Source organism: Mesoplodon bidens (assembly GCF_964165515.1).
Source record: "Mesoplodon bidens genome assembly, chromosome: 5".
Lineage (NCBI taxonomy): Eukaryota > Metazoa > Chordata > Mammalia > Artiodactyla > Ziphiidae > Mesoplodon > Mesoplodon bidens.
The window spans coordinates 86,529,332-86,554,821 of record NC_138161.1 but is presented as its reverse complement, the minus strand read 5'-3'; the positions used below and the strand labels follow the sequence as shown (position 1 = coordinate 86,554,821).

General features: G+C 37.7%; 1 protein-coding gene across 1 annotated transcript; it reads left to right on the top strand.

Annotated features, from left to right (window-relative positions):
* Window positions 1–1,202: 1,202 nt before the first annotated feature.
* Window positions 1,203–25,460, top strand: LRRC34 (leucine rich repeat containing 34). The gene is made up of 11 exons (XM_081235046.1): window positions 1,203–1,286; window positions 5,413–5,533; window positions 6,044–6,162; window positions 6,261–6,325; window positions 7,332–7,415; window positions 11,083–11,211; window positions 13,441–13,536; window positions 16,638–16,792; window positions 17,175–17,330; window positions 17,969–18,095; window positions 19,639–25,460. Exons 2-11 carry the CDS (start codon window positions 5,460–5,462, stop codon window positions 19,840–19,842), a joined length of 1,209 nt encoding a protein of 402 aa, XP_081091172.1. The 5' UTR covers window positions 1,203–1,286; window positions 5,413–5,459; the 3' UTR covers window positions 19,843–25,460.
* Window positions 25,461–25,490: the final 30 nt, after the last annotated feature.

Here is a 25,490-nt window from a genome sequence, read left to right as displayed (position 1 = left end):
CAGGAGGTGAGTGGCGGTGAGTGAGGGAAGCTTCATCTGCTTCTCCCCATCGCTCCCCATCGCTCACGTTACCGCCGGAACCATCCCCCACCCCTTTCACCCCGCCATGCCTCCCCCCCATCTGTGGAAAAATTGTCTTCCACAAAACCGGTCCCTGGTGACAAAAAGGTTGGGGACCACTGCTCTACAGGGGCCTTCCACTTCTCTTTGATCTATGGTAACCCCAAATAGAGGGCCTTCCTTCCCTCCTTCCTTTTCTTCCCTCCCCCAGGCCCAAGTACCAAATCCTGACCATGTTACCCTGTAACTATCGCTGGGTTCTGTCTCCTTCTCATTCCCCAAACTCCAGTCTTAGCTGAGGCTTTATGATCTCTCCTGAGCTGCTTCATACTGCATCTCCCCTAGGTCGTGTCAAATCCATCCTCCATCAGCTGTTCCCCATCTGAGAGCTCCCAGCGCCCTGCCCCATAACAGCTCTGCTTCTCAGAGGATGCACAGGACTCCACGTGGATCTGGCCTCACTTGCCACACAGCTCCCCCTTTGCTCCCAATACAGACACAGTCTGGGCTCATCTGGGCAGCCCCAAGAACCTGCACATCTCCAGAAACGCACAAAGCAGTTCTGCCCTCTGGCAGGTTCACCCGGGCCAGTCAGGATGATACCTCTTCCAAGAAGCCCTCCCTGATGCCCCCACCCCTCCATAAGACTGATCGACAAGCCCCTTTATGCTCCCTTACCTCCGCGCCCTATCCGTGTTAGTGCCACTCTGTGCTTTTGCGCCTGGCCTCCGCAGGTATGTGCACACTTTGGGGAAAGGACCGTGTCATAATCGTCTTTGTATCCCCGGGCCCTAGCCCACCAGCTGTGCCCCCTAAACCTCGAGAACTTCTCCCTGAAAAGGAGCCAGGGTGCCCTCCCTCAGTGTGTCTTTAACCCAGGGCAGGTGACCTGGACCCAGCGGGGTGACCAAAGAGCCTCCATAGCATCGGCGGTCACTGCCCGCCCAATCAGGCCTCAGGGACCAAGGGAGTAATGGCGAAGGTCGCCACAGCCGGCTGGTTCCGGCGCTGGGGGTCGTGCGGTGGATCTGCTCACTGCGCAGATCGTTGGCGGCCTGGGGCGGCTGGCGCACGCGCGCGGTCGTCATGACAACGCCGCTGCCGCGGCCCGCTGGATGCAGAGAGCATGCAACGCAGCCCGCAGGAGGCCAGGCCTGAGTCCCAGACCCCACCTTCCGCCCCATCTACGACCCCTACTCCGGCGTGGGCTGCGGCCGACGGTAGCGGTAAGAAATAGGGGGTCCTTTGGCGCCGGCCTCGCCCGGACGAAACGCGCGAGGTCCGTCGGGGCCAGGCCGATTCCTCCGAGCAGACTTCGGGCCAGAGGTGGTCCGGCGGGAGGGTGCCCCTGGGAACCCCAGCTGTGGCCGGAACTTCGGGGCGCCCCCAAACGCAGGCGGGAGCGGAGCCCCAAGTTCCCGCAGCGGGTACGCAGTTCGCGCCGTGGGTTGTCCTGAAGTACTAAAGCGTGTGTGTCGTTTTGCTCTTACGGTCTCTGAGAAGGTTGTCTGGATATACTTCTCGGGCCCCTTTTTGTGCAGTCTCCAGAGAGCAGGGCCCAGGTGGGCGAGAGGGTCTGGAAACCGCTATTTGCACCTCTACGCCAGCTCGGTTTTAAGTATTTCTGCACCCATGAATTATCCGGTAGCAAGTTAGGTATAGTGTGAACGCCCTCTCCCTCCACAATTTCCATTTTGGACACTTGTGTTGTAGATATGGAATTGTGCCAGAAGCCTTCGTATTCCTCAAGCACCTTGAGATGAGCATTGATATACTCTGCTTTTAGCAGAAGAGGAAATTTAAGATAGAAGAATTTAAGTAACTTGTTCAGCGTCATACAGACGTTTTGGATAGGCACCCAAGTATGACACCCTCAACCCTTGGATTTCCCAGTACTTGGCTGTTCCAGTATAGAAGGGCATTGGGAACCACCTCCAAAATGAGCCTTAACTAGAATTTTTTAAACAGGCTATTAAGTAAAAATTATTTGGAATTCAAGACCCAGTGTGGATTAAAAATGAAATCCAGGTTAGAGTCTTGACATTTTCTTGTGTAATTGGTTATTCCTAGGTTTTGCTTTACAATTTGCAGACTGGTTTATTATTTTCTCCTAATATGAATACACTATAGGAAATAAATTATTGGTGCCATAGAATCCTGACATACAATAGGTGAATTTTAAATAAAAGAGAGAGTAACAGAAAGATATAGCTGAAGCTTTAAAATAATCTACATCCATGGCCAGGTAATTAAATACAAATATTCTTGCAAATTTCTTTAGCTATATGTAGCTTGTAATCTAAGATTCCTTCATGCCTTCACAAAAACATGACCTGTAAGTCTGACATCTGTCTGCATGTCCTGGATATGGTTGTGCCAGCTGAGGGCAGGCAGAATGAACGTCAGGGAAATTCTCAGGGCAATCCTCTCTTCTCTTTGATGACATACTTAAGATCGTTTAAAAATCAAAATGGAGTAACTGTGGTACAAGCACGCAAAATGGAGCCAAGTGGCCATTGTGGATATGATTTCAGATGCATTCCTTCATCACTGAGAGCTTGAATTTTCTCTGAACTGTATTAGCAGCTGCTAGTTGCAACCTTGTAGTTTCAAATTACCCCCACCTTTGCAATTTTGTAAGTGTTTCAGACTCCTAACCAATCCTTGCTTACCAAGCACCCTTACTTCTTGCCAGCTCCAATCCTAATTCTTGACAAACAATTTATGTAACCTTGTGGGTTTTTTGCCTTTATAAGCCCCCACCATTTTGTAGTCTGGTGGAACACAGTTCAAGTGCTTCTTGGATCTGTGTCTCCTGGGTTGCAGTCCTAACAAACCCCAAATAAACACGCCTTTATTTCAATCAGGTCTCTATTTCTGAAATATTGTTTAACATTTTTAATACCGAGGAAAGTAGTAGCCAGAAGAGAGGAAAGAAGCCCAGTGGGAGCCCAGCTCCAGGAAGTAAATCCGTTTGAGATCTACTTGCTTTGTTTTCTGTTGAGGACGCTAAACTAGCATTTTTTGGATTGCATTCCATGTTAACCATGGTCACGAAAGTCCTAAGTCTGGGAGCATTTTTAACCTCCCTCCCCGCCAGGCTCAACAATCTGAGGAATCTTTGAGCACCTGAGAGTTTTAAATGTCCTGAGAAGTGTTGTAGGTAGGAATCTGTTTAGCATTGTTCAATTCATCATTTCCCAAACTTATTTGACAGTAAAAGCTATTCTATTTAGAGCATCGTTGATCATCTTGTAGATTAGTATTCCACAACACAATTTGGGAAATGTTGTGCTAAAGTATTATTTAAATACATGAAAATTTCCTAAAGTAAGTGAAAGATTTCTTTAAAAAATTTTTTTTAATTGAAGTATAGTTGATTTACAATGTTGTGTTAGTTTCAGGTGTATAGCACAGTGATTCAGTTATACATACATATATATAGGTATATTCTTCTTCAGATTCTTTTCCATTATAGGCTATTACAAGATACTGAATATAGTTCCCTGTGCTATGTAGTAGGTCCTTGTTGTTTATCTATTTTATATCTGGTAAGTGAAAGGTTTCTTATGTACATCCATCCACAAGACAGAAATTATGCTGACATTAAAATTTTTCAGAGAATATCTAATGATATGGGAAAGCTGCTCACAATGTTAACTGAAGAAAAAAAGGATATAGAAAAAGAAAAATAATAGGGAAGAAATACCCCCAGACCTCAGTTGTGGTGGTTCTTTGGTAGTGGGATTGCTGATGAATGTTTCTTTTCTTTTCTTTTCTTTTCTTTTCTTTTCTTTATTTTCTTTTTGATATTGAAATTTTCAAGTTATCTGAAATAAGTGTGGGTTAAATTTATTTATTTATTTATTTATTTGGGCTGCACTGCAGTGCAGTGAAAGCGCAGAGTCCTGACTACTGGACCACCAGGGAAGTCCCCTAAATTTATTTTTTTTAAGTTTATTTTAAAAAACTATAAGGAAGGTTTATTTGCTTTCACTTGTAATATGATGTTCCTCATCTTAAATCTTGTTTTGCATATTTGTTTAGCAAACTCTTTAGTTCATATAGTGCAGAAATCCACTCAGCAAATAAGATCTTTGAGATGTAGAGACTTAGAGAAGCTGGATCCTAAAGACCTCAGGCTGATTGAGTAGTGATATCTCTGAGCATGTACTGTTAAATAGACATACCCAAAAGGTAGGACAGAAAATACAGACAGTGGTGTGTGCTTCTAAGAAAAGTGTCAACATACCTTCTACCCAAGAAGGCCTGGGCCTCAAAAAGGATGCTTTTAAAGTAGTAGGGGAGGGATAAATTGGAAGACGAAGGGAGGGGGGGAGGGATAAATTGGAAGACTGGGATTGATATATACACATTACTGTATATAAAATGGATAACTAATAAGGACCTACTGTATAGCACAGGGAACTCTACTCAATACTCTGTAATGACCTATATGGGAAAAGAATCTTAAAAAGAGTGGATATATGTATATGTATAACTGATTCACTTTGCTGTACACCTGAAACCAACACAACACTGTAACTCAACTATACTCCAATAAAAATTTAAAGAAAGTAATATTGAAAATAATAAGACCATTAAGGAAAAGTGCAGGTATAACAGCGGAACAAGTTCTTAACTCCTGTTTTGTTTCTGTCTTCCTTATTAAGGACTGGACAGGGAAAATCACCTTTAGAAAGAGGAAATGGAAGGCCAGGGTAGGTGAAGCGCTTCTGTGAGCTAGGCCTCAACTTGGTGTTAGGAAGCACAGACAGAGCTGTATTCAAATGCCATCAACGTGCATGGTATAGAGGGTCTCCAAGAAGCCTATTGGACTTGGTGATTTTTCAGATCCCTTTTGAGTTTAGACTCTATGATAAAATTGTCTTTGTTTGAAGCCATGATAAGCAACCTTGAGTCACCCTAACCCATTATAGCAGAGTAGGAAGAGACTTTGGAGTCAGTATGATTCTGTACTCTGCCCTTATTATCTGTATGATTTTAGGCAAAATACGTAATTTCTCTGACATCATTTTCCTCAGCTGCCAGGCCTGTTACATAACAGAGGTTAGTTCTCCCTCTGTGTCACTTCGAAGTTAGTGTCTGCCCACTCTCAAGTGGGTACTTCTATGGCCCTAGTTCTCCAAACAGCATTTTTCTTCTCTCCCATTCCTTCTTATTTTTCTTCCCTTTCTATATTCTTAACGTTATCTCCTTTTCTTCACCCTGCCCTCAACTCTATACGCACACGTTTGTATCTTTGAAAGAAGTCTAATTTTTTTTTGGCAGGGGGGAAGCACCTGGGATAATGTATATGTGATGAAGGGTAATGCATTTATTTTTCAAAAGCTGCAGAACCTATTGGCGGTCTACAGGAATATTATTATGAGCTGTGTATGGAAAAATCCCAGGAAATTAAACCTTTTATATTGCATATACTCCAAGAAGTGGACGAAGAAATTGAAAAGGGGTAAGGAAGACAAATACTTGATTACATCAGTAACATTCACTGATATTCATCTGTGAGAAAATACTGGAACGTTGAGTGATTTGAAAGCCATGTGCAAATGCTTGATAAAGTGGACATACTTTTTGATTCAGCATAGATGATTGACATAGTTAGGTCTTGGAGGTAGTGGAGTTTACTGAAAAAGGACTAGACCAGCATTCTCCAAGTCTGGGTTCCAGATTTGTCCTTAACTCCTGTGAGCTGAGTTTACTTATGCAAATCATTGAAGTCTTCAATGTCATCATCTGTCAAGTGGGAATACTTTGGTTTTCTTGTGGTTGAGAAGTTAAACTATGCATATATTAAAGTGCTTTGCAAAAGCTGTAGAATATTCAGTAGTTTTAAGTTACTTGATATAAATCTGTATTGTGGTACATACTTGGTTCCAGTAAATGCTATCCATGATGTTACTAAACATGAAGGAAAAATACTTTTATTTCTTGACAGGATTTCTTTTTTATATTTTAACAGATTGGCAGGAATCACATTAAATGTTGCTGGTAACTGTCACTTAATGCCAGTAGAAAGAGTAACAGGTGAAGATTTTTGGATTCTTTGCAGAATTTTAAAGAATAATCCATATATTAATGGTATGTCTCCTTAAGAATCGTTCCTTCCAACTTTCATTTTCCTGATTTTAACTGTTCACTAGAAGGAATATCAGCTTCTATTCATCTGTGTTCTTCAGGTTTGGATGTTAGATATAACCTCATAAGTGATGTTGGCGCATCCTATGCTGCAAAACTGCTTCAGGTATTATTTTACTACAAAATGTTCTTGGTTCATTTTTTTTTTCCCAGGACCCAGTTAAGAACCAGCCCTTTCTTTGGAACGTGCAGGGTTTCAGCACCCCTAGTCTGCTAAGCTAACCCTTTATTGCAGACTTCACTTTGGAGATACCCAAGGTGAAATGCTGTTTTATGGTTGCATTTTATTTAAGAAAGACAGTGTGGTCCACCAATCAGAATAGGTGTCGTTAAAGAAAAGGCTATGTTTCAACCTCAGAAGATTGGCACATATGTATGTATGTCTGTATTTTCAGTTAAAATAAAATGTTTAAAGCTGCATATATCGTTTTTTATTCTTCCCTTAAATTGGCTTTTTAATTTCCTATTTGTTCCATTCTCATCTGCTACAAGTGCTTCTAATGAGCTTAAAATGATCTTAAAATTCTCATGTCCATGAAATGGCACACAATGTAAGGACAGAGTGAAGATTAAAAAAAAAAAAAGTGAAGTAACCAAGTTATTTTCATCAACCACAAATAAAAATGCTGCAAAAGCATCATCATCAAAATATTCTTAGCTCTGTTTATGGTGAAATCACCTAGTCTAATGACACACATACAAAACACTAGTTTTGCAAAATGTCAAGTGTCCTGACTCTGTGCCATATTTATAACACTTGAAATATACTAAAAACCCATTTGTGTATTTGGTCTCAGTAGAGCTGGTACCTAGAGCCTCCTAAGTCATCTTTTGCAAACTCATATGCTATGGTTAAGTACATAAAGCACATCCATACTTTGAATCATTGATCAAAAATGAATATAGTTCTTTTCTTTATGTTGCCATTATATTTGTTTAAATGATCATGTTGATTTTTTTCCTTAATGGTCCTTTCTTTTGCTGGACCTTGAAATTTCCTGGTTATAAAGATTTTTTTTGGAGGTAAACACTTTTACTTAAAAAGCAGCTCTTACATATTATTGATTTTTAATAATACATATGTAATAGCTTCTTTTCTCTCCTTATTTTAGAAACAACATAATCTCATTTACTTAAACCTTATGTTTAATGACATTGGGCCTGAAGGTGGAGAACTGATTGCTAAAGCACTACATGTAAGCATTCGTATACCTCAAGCTAACATTTTATTTGGGAATTTTAACTTCTTTAGTTTTAGCTTGGAACCAACAGAAACAAATGTTAAGTCAACTTATTTTAATATTGTGCGAATGTATATTTTTTATTTCACTTCAATTTATTAAAATCTGGACATTACATGAGCACTTTTGAACTCATTTTTAAAAATAAACAGCTTTATGGATAAACCATAATGGAAAATATAAAAAAAGAATGTATATATGTGTATAATTGAGTCACTTTGCTGTACAGCAGAAATTAGCACAACATTGTAAATCAGCTATACTTCAGTTAAAAAAATAGAGAAAAATAAAGAGCTTTATTAAGATATAATTCACATATACAAAATTTACCCTTTGTAAGTGTTCAATTCAATGTTTTTTTAGTATATTGAATACAGTGGACCCTTGAACAGCACAGGTTTGAACTGTATGGGTCCACTCGTATGTAGATTTCTTTCACTAAATACATGCTGCAGTACCACACAATCCACGGTCAGTTGAATCTGAGGATGCAGGACCTCGGATTCAGAGGGCCAAATGTAAAGTTAAACTCATTTTCAACTGCACAGAGGGTCGTCGCCCCTAACCCCTGTGTTGTTCAACAGTCAGTTATATTCACAGTTATGTGACCATCACCACTATCACTGTTTTTAGAACATTCCCCCCCACAAAAGAAGCCCTGTACCCGTTAGTAATCCCTCTCTGTGCTTCTCTCTCTCACTCTCCAGCACCTGGCAGTCACATCTACTTTCTACCTGTAGATTGCCTATTCTGGTCATTTATAAATGGAATCGTACAGTATGTGGCCTTTAGTGACTGGCTTAATGCTTTCAAATTTTATCCATGTTGTAACATGCTTCATTTCTTTTTATTGCCAAGTAATATTCCATTGTTTGGAAATATCAATTTTGTTCATCCATTAGTTAATGGACATTTGGGTTTCCACTTTTTGTCTATAATGTATAATGCTGCTATGAATATTTGCACACATTTTTCTGTGCATGTATGTTTTCAGTTTTCTAGGGTACATACCTAGGATTGAAATTGCTGGTTCATTTGGAAACTCTGTTTAACATTTTGAGTGACTGCCAAACTGTTTTCCAAAGTGGCTGTCCCTTTTTACAATTCTACCAACAGTGTATGGGTGTTCTGATTTCTCCATATCCTCACCAGTACTTGTTATTGTCTTTTTGATTTGAGCTATCCTAGTGGGTATGGAGAGGTTTTGTGGTTTTGATTTGCATTTCCGTAATGAATAAAGATGTTGAATATCTTTTTATATGCTAATTAGTCATTTGTGTATCTTCTTTGGAGAACTATCTGTTCAAATCTTTTGCCCTTTCTGGAGTCCCTTATTAGATACGTGATTTGCAAATATTTTCGCACATTCTGTTGGTTGCCTTTAACTTCCATAGTGGTGTCTTTTGAAGCACAAAATTTTTTAATGTTGATAAAATTCATTTTATCTATTTTTTCTTTTGTTGTTTGGGCTTTTGGTGATGTATCTAAGAAGGCTACAACTTCATGACTTTGCCTAATCCAAAGTCATAAAGATTTAGACTTACATTTTCGTCTAACAGCTTTTTGATTTGGCTCTTTGATTTAGTTCTCTGATACATTTTGAGTTAATTTTTATATATGATGTGAAGTAGGAGTCTAATTTCATTCTTTTTCCTGTGGATATCCATTTGACCCAACACCTTTTGTTAAGACTGTTCTTTCCCTATTAATTTTGACATCCTTGTTGAAAGTCAGTTGATTATAAATGTGAGGGTTTATTTCTGTACTCTCCATTCTATTCTTTTAATCTATATGTCTATCCTTAGGCCACTCTCACAATATCTCGACTACTGTAGTTTTGTAGTAAGTTTTAAAGTCAAGAAGTGAGTCCTCTTTCTTCTTTTTTCAAGATTGTGTTGGTCCTTCTGGGTCCCTTGCATTTCCACATGAATTTTAAGATCAGTTTATCAGTTTCTGCAAAAAATGCAACTGGGATTTTGAGAGGGATTGCTTTAAATATTTAGACCAATTTGGGGAATATTGCCATCTTAATATTAAGTCTTCCGATCCAGGAACATGGGATGTGTTTCCATTTACTTAGGTTGTTTTTATTTTAGTTTTTTATTTTTTTAATATTTATTTATTTTTGGCCACGCTGCACAGCATGTGGGATCTTAATTCCCCGACCAGGGATGGAACCCATGCTTCTTGCAGTGGAAGTTCGGAGTCTTAACCACTGGACTGCCAGGGAAGTCCCTGTTTAGGTTGTTTTAAAGTTCTTTCAACCATGCTTTGATGCTTTGTAGTTTTCAATGTGCAAGTCTTGCCCTTTTGTTAAATTTATTCCTAATGTTTTATTCTTTTTGATGTTATTATAAATGGAATTTTCTTAATTTCATTTTTAAATTGTTCATTGCTAGTGTATGGAAATACAGTTGATTTCTATATATTGATCTTGTGTCCTGCAGTCTTGCTGAACTCATTTATTAGTTTTTTTTTTTTTTTTTTTTTCCGCCGGCTTGTGGGATTTTAGTTCCCCGACCAGGGATTGAACCTGGGCCCTCAGCAGTGAGAACACGGAGCCCTAACCACTGGACTGCCAGGGAATTCCCCATTTATTCGTTCTAACAGCTTTTGTTTTGGTTTGGTTTGGGTTTTTTTGGTGGATTCCTTAGAATTTTCCACATATAAGATCATGTCATATGCAAACAAGAGTTTTACTTCTTTTCCAACCTGGATGCCTTTTTTGTTTCTTTTTCTTGCCTAATTGTCCTATCTAGACCCTCCAGTACAATGTCAAATAGAAATGGTGAGAGTGGACATCCTTGCCTTCTTCCCACTCTTAAAGGGGTTTGACTTAATTTTAAAGATAATTACTTACACTTGTATGTCCAAATACTTATTCACTAGGACAATGAAATGTCTGTAATTTTGTGAAAGATTTATCAAAAGAAATGAAATAAGAGAAGGAATTAAACTTCACAAATGTCTGAGAAATTGTATCACTTTCAAAATGATATGGGGGAATGTGAAGTGATTGCTTAATGGGTACAGGGTCTCCTTTAGGGGTGATAAAAATGTTTTGGAATTAGCTAGAGGTGATGGCTGCACAACACTGCGAATGTAGTAAAATCCAGTGAATTGTACATTTTCCTGCTTATTTTTTTTTCTGCACCATGCGGCTTGTGGGATCTTAGCTCCCCAACCAGGGATTGATCCCAGGCCCTCAGCAGCGAGAGCATGGAGTCCTAACCACTGGACCGCCAGGGAAGTCCCAAATTGTACATTTCAAAATGGTTAATTTTGTGTTATGTGAATTTCATCTCAATTTTAAAAGGTGGTATAATTTTCTTAGAAGATAAATTTATAGATTTTCTAATGAAAGGAAAGTTATTAAAATCTGCTTCATTCACTGGTCATTATTTTGGTATCTATTTCCTGGGCATTCTTTCTACTAAACTATTAAACTAGATTTTTATCTGTTATGGGAAATTGAATGTTACCTTTAAGGAATATATCCTGTTCTATCTCCATGAAAACCTGATGAGTCTGCAAATAGTAATAGAGTCTCCTAACTCATGTAATCTAAAGAGAATTCTGTGAGTTAAAATTTTAACCAAGTTTTGCCTCTTTTCCTTTTCAGAAGAATACAACTCTGAAACACCTAAGAATGACTGGAAACAAGATTGAAAATAAGGGTGGAATGTTTTTTGCTGCAACGCTACAAATTAATTCATCCTTAGAGAAATTAGATCTGGGTGACTGCGATCTGGTGAGTTAAATTGGGTATGAGATAGTCACTCAGATATTGGATCATTCTCCCTGGAAACTAGCATAGAGAAGTGTCAGAGACCAGCTAAATGACAGGCTTATGAATGATTAAGCTTGTCTCTAAGGTCTAATATCAGAGAAAATATTTTTTTTAAATAAGAATCAGATTATAATAATATTATGGAAGAATATCCAGTGTGATAAAAATCTTCCTAAACTTCCATCTGTTACCCTTCTTAACTTGTATGGGATTTTCTAAAGAAGATGATTATGTTCCTTTTAATTAAACAAATACTGCTTCATTCGTATAATATAAATTTTTTACTCATGGAAACATTTTGCAGTGAGTAGTTATGTTATAGCATAAAACCTAAGATGATGCTAAGAGCTGCTCTGAGCCTTCATCTGGACTGATAATGAGAAGTTTTTCTGTTTTACATGTCTTCAAATTCTAGGCTTCATTTTCTCAAACAGGCCTTCAAACCTTCAGGCCTACTGTTAGGAACCTATTGTTAATAGGTTAATGCAAAATTACTGGGACAGGAAAACAGTAAGATGAGCCAAGGAGGCTATTTGGGGTAATAGGCTCTAAAGCTTAAGAAGGGGGTAGATGCAGCCAGTATGGTCTTGGGAAAGCATTAATTCGATATACAGTTGACTCTTGATAACACGGGTTGAACTGCTGGGGTCCAGTTATATGCAGATTTTTTTCAATAGTAAATACTACAGTTGCTACAGGATTCAAGGTTGTTTGAATCCATGGATACCAAGGTACACAGTTGATCCTTGACCCTTTAAGGGTCAACTGAGTATTGTCTACACATACCAGTCACAATTCTAGATTCTAAGGATACAGGAGTGCATCAGATATGGTCTCTGCCCTCATAAAGGTTATATTTTAGTTAGGAAAACATCAGTAAGTTAGAGAAAAGTGCGACAAAGTTGGCAGAGTACTCTGATAATGGGCAGAAGGTAATATGCATGATAGGATGGTTCCCCGAAGACCTGAGGAGGTCATACTTAGGAGTCGTGAAGGATGAGAAAGAGCTCCCTTGAAGAGGGTCCATGGCAGAACATTCCAGGCAGGGGGTCCAGAACACACAGACTCTAAGATAGTGCTTCCCCAAGTGTGGTATGGGTAGCATACTGACTGACATAATCTGAGGTAATTTTAATACATATTTATTTTTACAAATGCTTTCTATTTATTTCAAGGGATTGTGGCTTTCCATTTAAGGTAGTGACACAGTTTTAAAATAAATATAAATGAAAAGTGAGTTGATTTAATGGAAAAGTATTAGGTAAAGAGTAAAACTGATACTCAGATATGGCAAAAATCATGAGGGGAGTACATGAATGATGAAATACTGAGTCTGAGAACTAAAAAGCCAGAGTAGCTACACAAAGGGAGTTAAATGCAAATTATGGAAAGGCTTTGAGGGGTGACATGATATGATTGGTGCTTGTAAAAGACCACTCTTGTTTCTCTGTGGGGAATTAGAGGGTGGTGAGAGGAAGCCCACTGACCACTTAGGCAGTTTCTGCAGTAATTCAGGTGGGTGATGAAGACTGGCGATGAGGTGGTAGCTACAGAGATGGACTAATTTGAAACATCTTTTGGAGGCAGAATCTGTAAGACTTGCTGATCAACTGATAGGAGAGTAAGAGGGCTGACTGGTGAAGTGGAAAAAAGCCCACGTTTTCTGGCATAACAACTAGATGTGTGTGCATCACAGAGATGGCGGAGGACTAGGCCCTTCCAATAAGGTAGAGGGAGGCCTGTGGGAGCAGTGAAAAATGTGATTAGTAACCCTTTCCTGCCACAAACACACACTTAAAGTACTAGTATGAATGTAAAAGAAAGCTTGCATTAAGGATATACACTATAAGTAGTATAGAGCCCTAGCTGGGATCCACTTGTATGTCTGTATTTCTGTGCATCATATAGAACCTTGAGGGGTTAGGAGCAAACCTAGAGGTAAACACCGGAGGAAATGGATACTGAAACCTTAAGAAACTCCCCATGTATGTTATAGATTTTAGGGCAGAGAGAAAATAACACAGTAACAATTCATTTCTGAATTTGATCAACTTACAATTGAAGGATCAGGAAATTAAACTTTTTAAAAACACAATTTTGATTTGTCAGACTCCAGATTACTGATCTTGAAATATTAGGGGTTAATTTATATACTTTGTCAGTTTCCTTAATGAATTTACCTGTTTTTAGGGAATGCAGAGTGTGATAGCATTCGCTACAGTCCTAACTCAAAACCAAACAATTAAGGGATTAAACCTAAACCGACCTATACTGTATGGTGAACAGGTATGTATTCAAAGTGAGCAGTTAATAAGGCTACATGTGAATAAAACAAAGGTACTACTTACTGAAGGTTATGTCAAGATTCATGAATGCATTGTATTTTTAGAACTGTAAACTACTGTTTACAAAGAAAAAACTTGAAAGGAAAATTTTAAATTCTTGGTAAGAGTTTTACAAATATGGTTTTAGATGTTGCTTATTTAAACAGAAAACATGTCGTCTATTTTTCTTATAAGCTCATTCTCAGTGAGTAAACCTGTGAGGGGCAGAGGGTTTAAGATGAAAGCATAAATGATGAAAGTTTTAAAGGCTGGAGGATTATAAGAGCCCAGTGTGAACTGTTTTGTGATTTGTTTGTTCTTGTTACACTGATGTGATGAACCATTACATTTTTGAAATCCTGAGCTATAACGGCAAATTGCATATGAATAGCAGTCTGGGAGGTCTGGACTTGGTGCTTCAGGTAAGCTGCACGCTAGAGACAGAAAGACAGTAAAAACATGGTTCCAACTCTCAAGGCTTCTCCTTGCCCCTTAACACTCTTTTAGGTGGCTCTCCTCTCTTATCAGCAAAATGCTAGGGAATAAGAACTCGTTTTACTATTGGGCTAAACAAAAACAGAATATCTACTAAAAGAAAAAGTTCAAGGACTTTCGTCTTTAAATCAGCTACTTCACTGTTCCCCATTAGTATGAGTAATTGAGAATTAACCATATTTTAAAAATATTTTTCATATTTGTAAGTATATTTTGCATTCGTTGTCTACATAGATCTCTCCCTTTGAATTATCTCTGTACTTTGCTGTACGAAAAATTTTGGAATTTTACATCATGTTAATTGCTTCATGTTTACAAATTTAATCTCAAAAAGACAACCAGAATCCTCAAATAGAAAAACCTACTTTAAAGACCAGCAAAATACCTGGCTCAAAGTAAGCATTCAGTAAATTGCTTCATTTCTCATTCTTCACTCAGTAAATATTTGAATGCAACCCTAAACAAGAAACAATGCTGGTGCCAGGGATAATGTCAAAGCACATAGCCCTAATTTTCAAAGAGCTTTTTTTCAGTCCACATGGAGGAAGATCCACAAGTCTGGAGAGTGATATGCTCAGGGTGCCTTGGGAGCAGGAGAAAAGACATAGAAATCAATGCAGGGGGATGAGAGGTGGCAAGGAAGCTTCTCAGATTGAGGACATGTTAAGAGATTTGAAGGCTGAATCAAACTTTTCCGGATTAAATCCCTGAGGAAGTATGTTAAACTATATGAAATTATATTAGAAGCACAATTCCTCTTTTAAATGTTGAGTGGTGTCATTACTCCTAAATCCATCTGAGAATAGTTATTGAAAGCCCAGGGCCTCCACTAGGGAAAGCCCACGCTCACACACGCAGCAACAAAGACCCAACACAGCCAAAAAAAAAAAAAAAAAAAGCCCAGGGCTCTTTCTCAGGCCCCGGACCTTGCTCTTAGCCTGGTGCTTCTGGGCAGACAACTAAACTAGCCTGCTTTCTATTCCTCTCCCAGGCAGCCGCCACCTTCTAACCCTGACAGTACTATTCTCTTAAATGGTTGTGGAGTAGAATCCTCTTGTGCTTCCTCATACCTGCTGTTCCCAAATACAAGCCAGCAAACCTATTTCATTTAAGGGTTTTACTGTTCATTATCCGGGGGAGCTTAGAAAAACGCTGATGCTAGGTGCCACCCTAGGCCAAACTAAGCCACAAACTGAGTGAGTGGAGCTAAAAAAAAAACACCAAACAACAAAAACCCTTTACTATCTGTGATACTAGTTCCCTTTCTTAATAAGGATGGTCCCTCTTTCAAATTTCTTGACCTAAAAATGCAGTCAAGACATACATCACATCCGTATTGAGTATGTCCTCTGCTCCAGGCACTATGCAGAGCAATACTGGACCTCTCAGTGGTCAGTTCTCATCTAAGATTTCAGACTACAGCTTCCCTCTGGATATGTATTTTCAGTGTCAAAGCAATAACTTAAATCAGATACAGTATTATAGAATATTGAACAATAATAAATGCTTTGTGGTTTTCTATAGAACACCAGTTTTGTGCCAGGTACTTTTGTTAATTTATTTACTTCTGTGAGGGCAGTAAAATTTTACCTATTTTATATAGAAAAGGGAACTGGGACTCAGCTAGATGAAATAATTCGCCCAAAGTGATAAAGTTAGTACAAGGTAAAGCTAGCATTTGGACAGTTTTATTATAAAGCTCATGTACAATCTGCTATTGCTATATGATTTTACTTAACTTTTATTTTTTCTCAAAGTACTTTTAGATAATTCGAGCATATATGGCTATCCATGATCAGCATTTCCAGTGACTATAAAACTTATAAAAACAGCAATAATGCATCAGGACTTCTTATCATAAAATACTTTGGCCCATTCATTTTAAGACATGCTTTGATTCTGTTAAAAATTTAAAGTGCTTGGTGTTCAGATCCTCACTGAGGTTACATACCTTTTGCCTGGAAGCAGCGGAGGGAGGGAAGAAGGAAGGAAGGGAGGGAGGGAGGGAGTCTAAAAACTACAAAGAGTGGAGATCAAGAGCAAAGTTTAGAAACATATGTAAGGGGCAAGAACACCTGGTCTTGAGAGGACAGCAGTAAAGGAGCTTCCATGCTCAATTTTTTTTTTTTGGCCACACCGTGCAGCTTGTGGGATCTCAGTTCCCTGACCAGGGATTGAACCTGAGCTCCAGCAGTGAAAGCTCCGAGTCCTAACCACTGGACCACCAGGGAATTCCCTCATGCTCAATCATGGGACCAATTATTTTGATTTATTTTTCCTGCTGAGATGATTGTTGCTTTTTTAGTAATGATTTTTTTTAACCAGCCTCTCTTAAATCACTTAGTCACTGCACTTTACAAGTTCCTGCTGCCTGTTTCTAAGACAGTAAAGATATTTGTGGCAAAATGATTTTTTTTAAAAGCCATGCCAAACAAATTGCAAATCGTAGACTAATCGTCTTAACTGATAAAATCTTTTTTAAAAGCTAATTTAAATAACTTTGCATGTTTGGAATAAACATGTACTGCTTCAAAATTATATTCTAGAAAAAAGATTATCTATTTTTAGGAAGAGTCCACAGTTCATCTAGGCCACATGTTGAAAGAAAATCAGTGCCTTGTTGAACTACACGTGTGTAAGCATGACATAAAAAACTGTGGTATGAAACAGTTATGTGATGCACTGTATCTGAACAGAAGCCTACGCTACCTTGATGTAAGCTGGTAAGTGATAACATATATTAATTCAGGAGTTAAATCATGGGAATAATCTCTGTAAATATTCCCTGTAGATAAGATTCTTTGTTAGACACTAATTCCAAAAATTAGAAAATACAACCATTGTTGTCAACTTTTTATCTTGAGCCTTAGTATTTATTCGGCTTATACCGATATAATAACTTGAGATCAATTTAAATATGTAAACCAGAATAGAAGCAACATTTTATGGCAAATTTTTATTAAATTTTTTGGAAATTGAGTGATTAAAATAAATCTCAACTAAAATAGAAAGTACTTATTACTATATGTTTTCAAGCATGCTATCTCTATGAATAAAAGAATACTTCATATTTCCAAATATAACTACATATTTATCCTTTCCCAGCAATAAAATAACTCAGGATGGAATGGTGTGTTTGGCCGATGTACTGAAAAGCAATACTACCCTGGAAGTAATAGATCTTTCTTTTAACAGAATAGAAAATGCAGGAGCAAACTATCTCAGTGACACTCTTGCTTCACACAACAGGACTCTTAAAGCGTTAGTATGGTTTTATATTTAACCAAAATAACAGAAAAACTTAAATTTTTTAGAATACTAACCTTAAACCTCTTACCTCTTAAGATTCATGGTGAAATATGAAAACTCAGTTTCTAAATTGACATATTAAGTTACAGGAAACATTTCAATTTCTTCTATTTTTCAAAAGTAATGTCTTTTAAAAATTAGATTGATTCTAGTTATGACTGCTTAAAATTAATGAGAAAATTCTGATTACTTATTTTATCCTGAATTCTAACAGAAAAATTATAATCATTCAATATGATCAAGACTCTAAAATAAGAATGAATCAAAGAAGTAAATATTACTTGGATGACTTTATCTTGAAAAATATATCTGTAATCCACCCCAAACCTTTACTGAATAATAAATAGAAAACAATAGACTGTTTATTTCCAAAATGTAGGTAGCTCTACTTAGGTACATGAAGTATCCAACTAGAAAACTAAGCTTCTTGGATTTTAGGAATTATTAGGTCAATATTTTGATTATACATTAAATGTATTTAATGCTAAGACTTAACACAATAAAATGTGTGTAATAAATGCTGTTGCTAGCTTATGCATTCTTTGTGGAACTGTTGGTTTCCAGGGTTATTACTTTTTGGTTTTCCATAGGTTGTCAGTAGTAAGCAACAACATAGAGGGAGAAGGACTTGTTGCACTTTCACAATCAATGAAAACAAATCCCACACTCTCTAATATCTACATTTGGGGAAACAAATTTGATGAAGCTACATGTGTGGTAAGTTTTTTTCTTCACTGAGGCTTTTTCTGGGGTTTTCCCTATAACGTCAGATGTTATATACAGATGCCTTAGACATGATTACAAAGCATAACGAGACACTGCAGTTTTGATAAATTTTAATGTTAAGTCCTAAAAATTAGCTACTGGAAAGTTTTGTGGTTGAAATAGGAAAAGATATCAAATACTACATATTAGTATAAAGATCACTGAATTACACAGTCCCAATTTCTCCAAAGTTAAGTTTTTTTAAATCACAATTGTTGATTTATTTTAAATTTGCTGTGGCACAATCTCCAATCTGCTACTCGATAATTAAACCAAGACACAGAATTTGGAGAGATATAGTAAAAGCTGTCAAAATATTTGGTGTGTTGCTTATGTAAATACAGAGAACCCTTGATACTGCTTTCAACACACACAAAAAGCATAGTAACAAATAGTTTTCATTTGGAAAGAAAAGAAAGAAAAACAAGATGTTAGGGGACTTCCCTGGTGGCACAGTGGTTAAGGGTCCACCTGCCACTGCAGAGGACATGGGTTCGAGCCCTGGTCCGGGAAGATCCCACATGTCGCGGAGTAGCTAAGCCCGTGTGCCACAGGTACTGAGCCCGTGTGCTCTAGAGCCCACGTGCAGCAACAAAGACCCAAGACAGCCAAAAAATATATATATATGTTAGAATTCTCAAAAATTGCCAAAAGACTAACCAGAATTCTATCACTAAAAAGGCTAATAAAATGTACACTATTAAAAAAATTCCTTGATTTCAGAAAAACATATCCACATTCTATACACTAGAGGCTGAGCTGAGTTGGAACTACTAATGACAAGCTACAGCAGAAAGCAACTAGAGTTTTGAATCTTTTACTGTCTAATTTCTGCCATTCTCTATAATCGCAACCGTACTGACAAACTAGTTTAACGTGTTTGTACGACACTTTTATGTAGGTATCAATGATCCATAAGATATATACAAAGAAAATTCTACAATGAAGAAATAATTAGTGCCCAGCCAGGCCAGCATCTAATACTATGGGAATGGTCTCTCTAAGCCTAAATCTGAAGATTACCTTCAGGGGGTCCATGAACTCCATACAGTTGTATGCCAAAATCTGTGATTATTTATTTTTCTGAAAAATGGATCCCTGGCTGTCATCGGATCTTCAAGGGCATATACAACAGCACTCCATCCTCATTTATCAGTCAGTCACCTTAGGACTTGAAAATTTTGACCATGAGACCTTTGGTCCACAAAATTGGTAATACATAGAATTGTTATCTCTGGGAGTCATGAAACAACAAAACATGCCTAATAACGTTAAAATGTAGAAATAAGTTTTGCAAGACTGTAATTACATTGTGTGGAATTAAATGAATAAAAACTACAATGCCTGGAAAATATTAAAATTCAGCAGTGTTATACAGAATATTTTATTTTAAACTATAAATTATCACATCTAATTTGAATGTTGAAATTCGTTTAAGCACTGTAAAATGAATAAACTATTTTCTTAATGATACAGTTTTTCTTAAAAATCCTAGGCATATTCAGATTTAATTCACATGGGCCGTCTAAAATCAGACAATACAGATGTGGAGCCATTTGTGGTGGATGGACACGTGTACCTTGCAGAAGTCTCCAATGGCCTTAAAAGGCATTATTACTGGACACCAGGTTATGGAGAAGCTTGCAGCCCATCATCTAATGCAGGTCTTACTCTTGTACCAGTAGGTCAATATCTATGAAAAACAAGCTTTAATTTTCATATATTTGTCTTATTACTCTTCACAGAGATTACATTTTATTGTCTATTAAATTTTCTTTCATAAATTAGAACAATGAAAAGAGATACTAAACTGTGAATAACTGTCCATTGTGAAAAACTGAGTAGTGTAATTTTTTCAAAGAAATTTAGCAAAATAGGGACTAAAATTTGAACACCTGGAGAAGGAAATTAAGGAACTAATTTCTTTTTATAAAGAAAATATACCCAAAGAGTAAAGTAGCATACAAGGAGAGGTCATTATAGGTATCCTAACTGAAAGTTGTCATGAAGTGGTAAAAAGGTTTCAGGTGGCAGATTCCAGGGACTGTCAAGGGGTTTAGAGGTTGAAAAAGTATTTTACAAATGGTTATTGATACAATTTCACAAATACAGGCAAATATATATAAACATATACAAATACATATAAATGTATACTTTCCAAACAAGTCAGTGCTGCCAGTGAATTTTTAAAAAAAGATAATTCTCTCTTTTGGAGGATGCCAATAACATTTTCATGATTTGATGGCAAACAATTACTGTTGTCTGTGGTCAATCCTGTTTTCAAATTAAAATTTCTATGAAGAGGCAACAGACACCACGATCCTTTGATTACAGACCCATGTTCACAAATTAATTCATACATACCACTTAACTGTTTAATCTGAATGATTTATTACTGCTAAAGCTGAGCAAAGTGTGAGAAAAAAAATTTTATGTGAACAATTTAAAGAGGTTACTTTTAAGTTCTGCAGTCTAAATGGAAAAACCATCTATCTCTAAATGTTGAGAGAGGAATAAACGTGATAGCTTTACAGTTGTCAAAGTATTGGCCTTCACTTAAAGTACTGTGAATTCCTCAAATCATAGCTGTATTTATTCACAAAAATTAACATTACAAAAAACCCCCACATCTGTCATTGTCCATTCCTTTAATAGATTAAAGAATTAAGATAAATATGCCCTACTCACTACTTAATGTTTTTTAAAGTTTAACAGGTTTTTCCTTATATTCAGCACCTCATACCACACTTCCATACTCCTTGGGGAAACTGGGGTGGTGGTGGTGAGGGGGTGGCACAGATGGTGGTGGTGGTTATGAAATGGGAAGAACATCTGAATAAATTATATAAGCCATGATTTGCACTTAATGTTCTAGAGCTACTGAGCCAGGAAAGACCTAAATGCCTTACCAAATCCATTCTCACGCTTTCAGAGAGATGAATTTTATTTTACTCTTAGTTATTAGCTTTTATCAAACTTTAGTTTCCACTGTTCTCTATATGTTTCAGATCTTACTTTCCACTTTAAGATCTCTCCTCTGCAGATACAAAGACTAGCTGTTTTTTTACCAAGTTCTTTTACATTATTACATGCTGAATATAGCTAGAAATAATTAACTGTATCTAAAAAAAAAAGTTGTATGTCCGAGGAAGGTCATGTCTATAGTGTTAAAAATGCAATAGGAAATTTAAAAAAATTTTGTCTTTTGATCAAATTTGAAAAACTGCAGAATTCAATGAGTGCAAGAAAACCATGGTATAGGAAAAAATACAAACATTTCTAACAATTGTCATTACATTTGGAAAACATTAAGCTGGTGAGGAAATGCTACTCCTAGCAATTAGATAGCCAGTAAACTCAGACTTGAGAAACACTATGACAGACTTCTGTCACAGACACTTGAACATCTGTCCAAAGAGTAAAGATAGTTTAAACTGAAGATACCAAATCAGCATTTTTTAAAGTATGGAGCATCAGAATCACCCGGGGCAAATGTTAAAAATACAGATTCTTAGAGTGAGAGCTACTGAATCAGAATTTCTGAGGATAGTCTGGGGAATCCGCATTTTTACAATCCAGGTCATCTTTAATCTCACTGAAGTTTAAAAACCAATGCTCTGGTTTTCTCATTCTTCAAATTAGTTTCTTTAATATATACTTCTTTTAAATGGAAGTATCTAAGTGAATAGCGAGATGAATTATCACAAAGCTAACCCATCTGTGTTAACCAGGACCCAGATAAAGATAGTAAATGCCATAAGCTTCCCCAGAACCACCTCCAACCATCTTCCAATAGACAACCACTATCATGATGTCTAACATCAGAGTAGTTGTGCATGTTTTGGAATTTTATATAAATGGAATCATACAGTATATATACGCTTTGTGTCAGACTTCTTTTGTACATTAGTGCAATTCATTCGTGTTGTTTAACGTAGCAGTGTCTATTCAGCTTTCATTGTTTTGAAGTATTCCATAATATGCTGGGTAGGAGTCCACAGGATTCTCAAAGAGATACTCCCAGGCTAGGACACAGCCATATCAAAGTAAACCTTTCTAATGCAGTTTGCTTTCCCAAGCTACTCTCTGTTCCTCTGTGCTACAGAGGGGACCCACAAGTTCCTATATTCTCCCAAGGGGAGACTGACAAGGTAGCTGAGTGGGAAGCAAATAGGTAAATGGGAAATAGGCTTATCTGGAGCCTGCAGTGGAGTGGCATGTGCTAAACCTGCAACCTTACTTACACCGGACTGCTTGAGACATTTTTGCAGAAGTCTCAGAGCTCTCTTCTCCGCATCCAAGAGAACTAAGGTGAAGCCAGGTCAGCCAAGAATTACTGGGCTCTGACCAGGCTAGGGAAAACCTGATCACATATTTTACAAGCTGTTGCCTATTGCATGAGAGGCCAGCAGGATGCCCAGAGAACAGAGTGAAGACAGTGTCTTCCCTGATGCCATTTTGTCATGCAAGCCTCCTCTCCTCCCCATATATGTGGACAGCATTTGAGAGAAGACAAAGGGTAGAAATAAGACAGCAATTTTCAAAATGTTTAAGCAGTACCTTAAGATATTATAAATTCTACCTGCTTTGTATCAGATTAGGTTTTGAAGTGCCTAGGACTAAAAGTTAATTTTTTTCTAGACTTCCCACTGGGTGCAAGAGTTCTGTAGGAAAAATCCCTTCTTCTGCACATCTGAATTGTAACGACCAAATCTGCAATCATATACATGTTATACATTTCCTTCCATTTTCCTCTTAGCAATCATCCTTTAAGATCCAGCTCAAATCCAGCCTCAAATTACAGTGTTGCAGACTCTATTATGCTCATCATTTAACAAAGTTTCAAGTTTGAAGCAAAAAAGCAAGAAATAAAGTGGTTTGTACCTTTTAGATATTTGATAAAATGATCTTGTTTGCTGTACGCACTCTGCTTTTCAAACTAAATGGTAGTATTCATTATGTCTTATCTACTACTCAAACCATATCCACCTGGGTTCTACTCCCACTATTATTACTGCAGCTGCCTTTCTCAGGGGATCATTCATGCTCCAATTACCCAACCCAATAACTCAACCCAATGTTGTCTTTGATTTGCATCGTATCTAATTTCTCTATACCACGTGATCAGTACAAAGCCACTTTTGTCTTCGTGAAACTTGCATCACCCTGGTTTTCTTCCTATTATCACTTTCCATCTCTTTTTCTGTCTTTTGCTCATTCTTAAAATGCATTTCCCCCAAGATTTTGTCCTCGTCTTTTGTTCTTCTGTACCATCTCCCAGCGTTGCCTAAATCATTTCTATCACAATAATTATTAGCCTTATGCTGCAAGATCTGTTTCTCTAGCTTTAACATCTGCTGGGTTTCAGTCCCCATTTCCAACTACTGCTAGACATTTTCACATAGGTATCTCACCACCGATCAAATTCAGCACATACAAAATAAAGTCTTCTCTTCCATAAACCTCCCCCTTATCTTGCCTAGCAGTTAATGGCACCTCCATATACTCAATCGCTGAGGATCAGAATTTAAGATTCTAAGTTGAAACTGCCTAACTACACGCAACAGAAACTGACTCAAGCCTGCCTAAGAAAAGGTGGATTTAGGGAATTTGTGGGTTCAGTCTCTGGCTGGGGAAGTAAGAAAATCACTGGCATCCAGAACAAGGAAATGAAGCATAGCTGTGTGACCTCAAGAATGGGGCTGCAAAGCCAGAAACCAAGCCACTTCTCTCACAGGGCCTCAGTCGCTTGGTTCTGCAAACCCTACTTCATCCCCTTGCTTCGCTCTACAGGTCAGCTTTCTCTGCTTCACTGTTTCTTTTAGACTTTGGCTTGCTTCAGTGACTGTGGACCAGATCTAAATGATCTTTTCCATGTACACCAATACCTAGTAGGTCTCTGAATTTCATAGCTCAAATTCTTAAGAAAGTCGCTCAGTTTGGCCTAAGAATTGTTTCTCCCTGGTAAGGTGTTCGTCAGCTGTGGTCACAAGTATGGAATCGTGTTACAAATGTGGCTGTCTAATCCCTGCCCTTCAGCAGTCAACTGTAATTGAGTGTGTGAGATCCTGCATTATAAACATGGCTATCTAATCCCACTCTTTCAGCACAGGCTAAAGGTAGAGGACTATTTCAAGGTGGTATAGATACAGTGCTAGATGTGTCTTTGATTCCTATCTCTGCCACCACCTTTCAGACTTTCTCTCCATTCTCCCTACCTCAGTCAGCTGTGTACAAATTCCTCCCATTAGCCATCTCCTCTTGTTTGCCTATCCAGGGGAGTAACAGCCCTTTCTCTGTCCACTCAACTTCCATTGACTGCTCAGCATTTCCTTTCTTTCCTTCCTCCACTATAACACTTGGCATTCAGGCTTGTCTTTCCCACTTGACTGTAAACTTAAAAGAGGAGATTATCTTATTCATCTTTACAGCTGTATGTATTCTGATTTCAATAATTTTCCAGCATTTGAAATAATGGCCAGATATTTTAATCTAAATGTCTGATTCACATCCATGGTGTTTATTTCAGTATATTCTTTGGAAGTTAAATACCCTATTTCTGAATGATTACTGTGTTTACATGATAATTATCTAAATTCCTTAAGCAAATACACCAAAGCTCTGTTCAGTGAAGGGGGGGCAGGGGTTGTAGAGGACAGACAAGTAGACCATATCACTGTCTCAAGAAATGCTCCAAAAACTAAATATCGGTATTGTTCATACATAATGAGTAAAAATGTAGAATTTACAGAAATTGCATTAAAGTACAATTTCTTTTTATTTGGTGGTATTTCTAGACAAGTTCTAAAAACTCAAAATCTCTGAGTAAAAAGTGAAAAGTTATATCAAGAGCTTCATTTATCAAGAGCCCACAGAGAGACTTCCCTGGCAGTGCAGTGGTTACGACTCTGCACTTTCACTGCCGAGGGCCCGGGTTCAATCCCTGGTCGGGGAACTAAGATCCCTGCAAGCTGCATGGCGCGGCCAAAAGAAAAAAAAAAAAAATAGAGCCTACATATCACATATCAAGAGCCCAAAGGAAGAACACCAAGAAATGTTTAGGATAATAGTTTTCAGTGTTTGGTATGCATTAAGATCACCTATGGAGCTTTTCAGCATGTTCTGGAGATTGTCTGATTCAGAGAGCCTAAGGTGGGGTGGGGCTTGGACACCACTATTTTTAAACTATGTTTCTGATATGCATCAAATGTCAGCTACTGTTCTAGGATATTTTAAAAAATGAGTACATGTAGATTGTCTTTATATAAGCACATTTCAACTACTCATTTGCACAATTGCTATAGAAACGAAACATACAGAAAAGTGACACACTATTGTTGCAAGAGA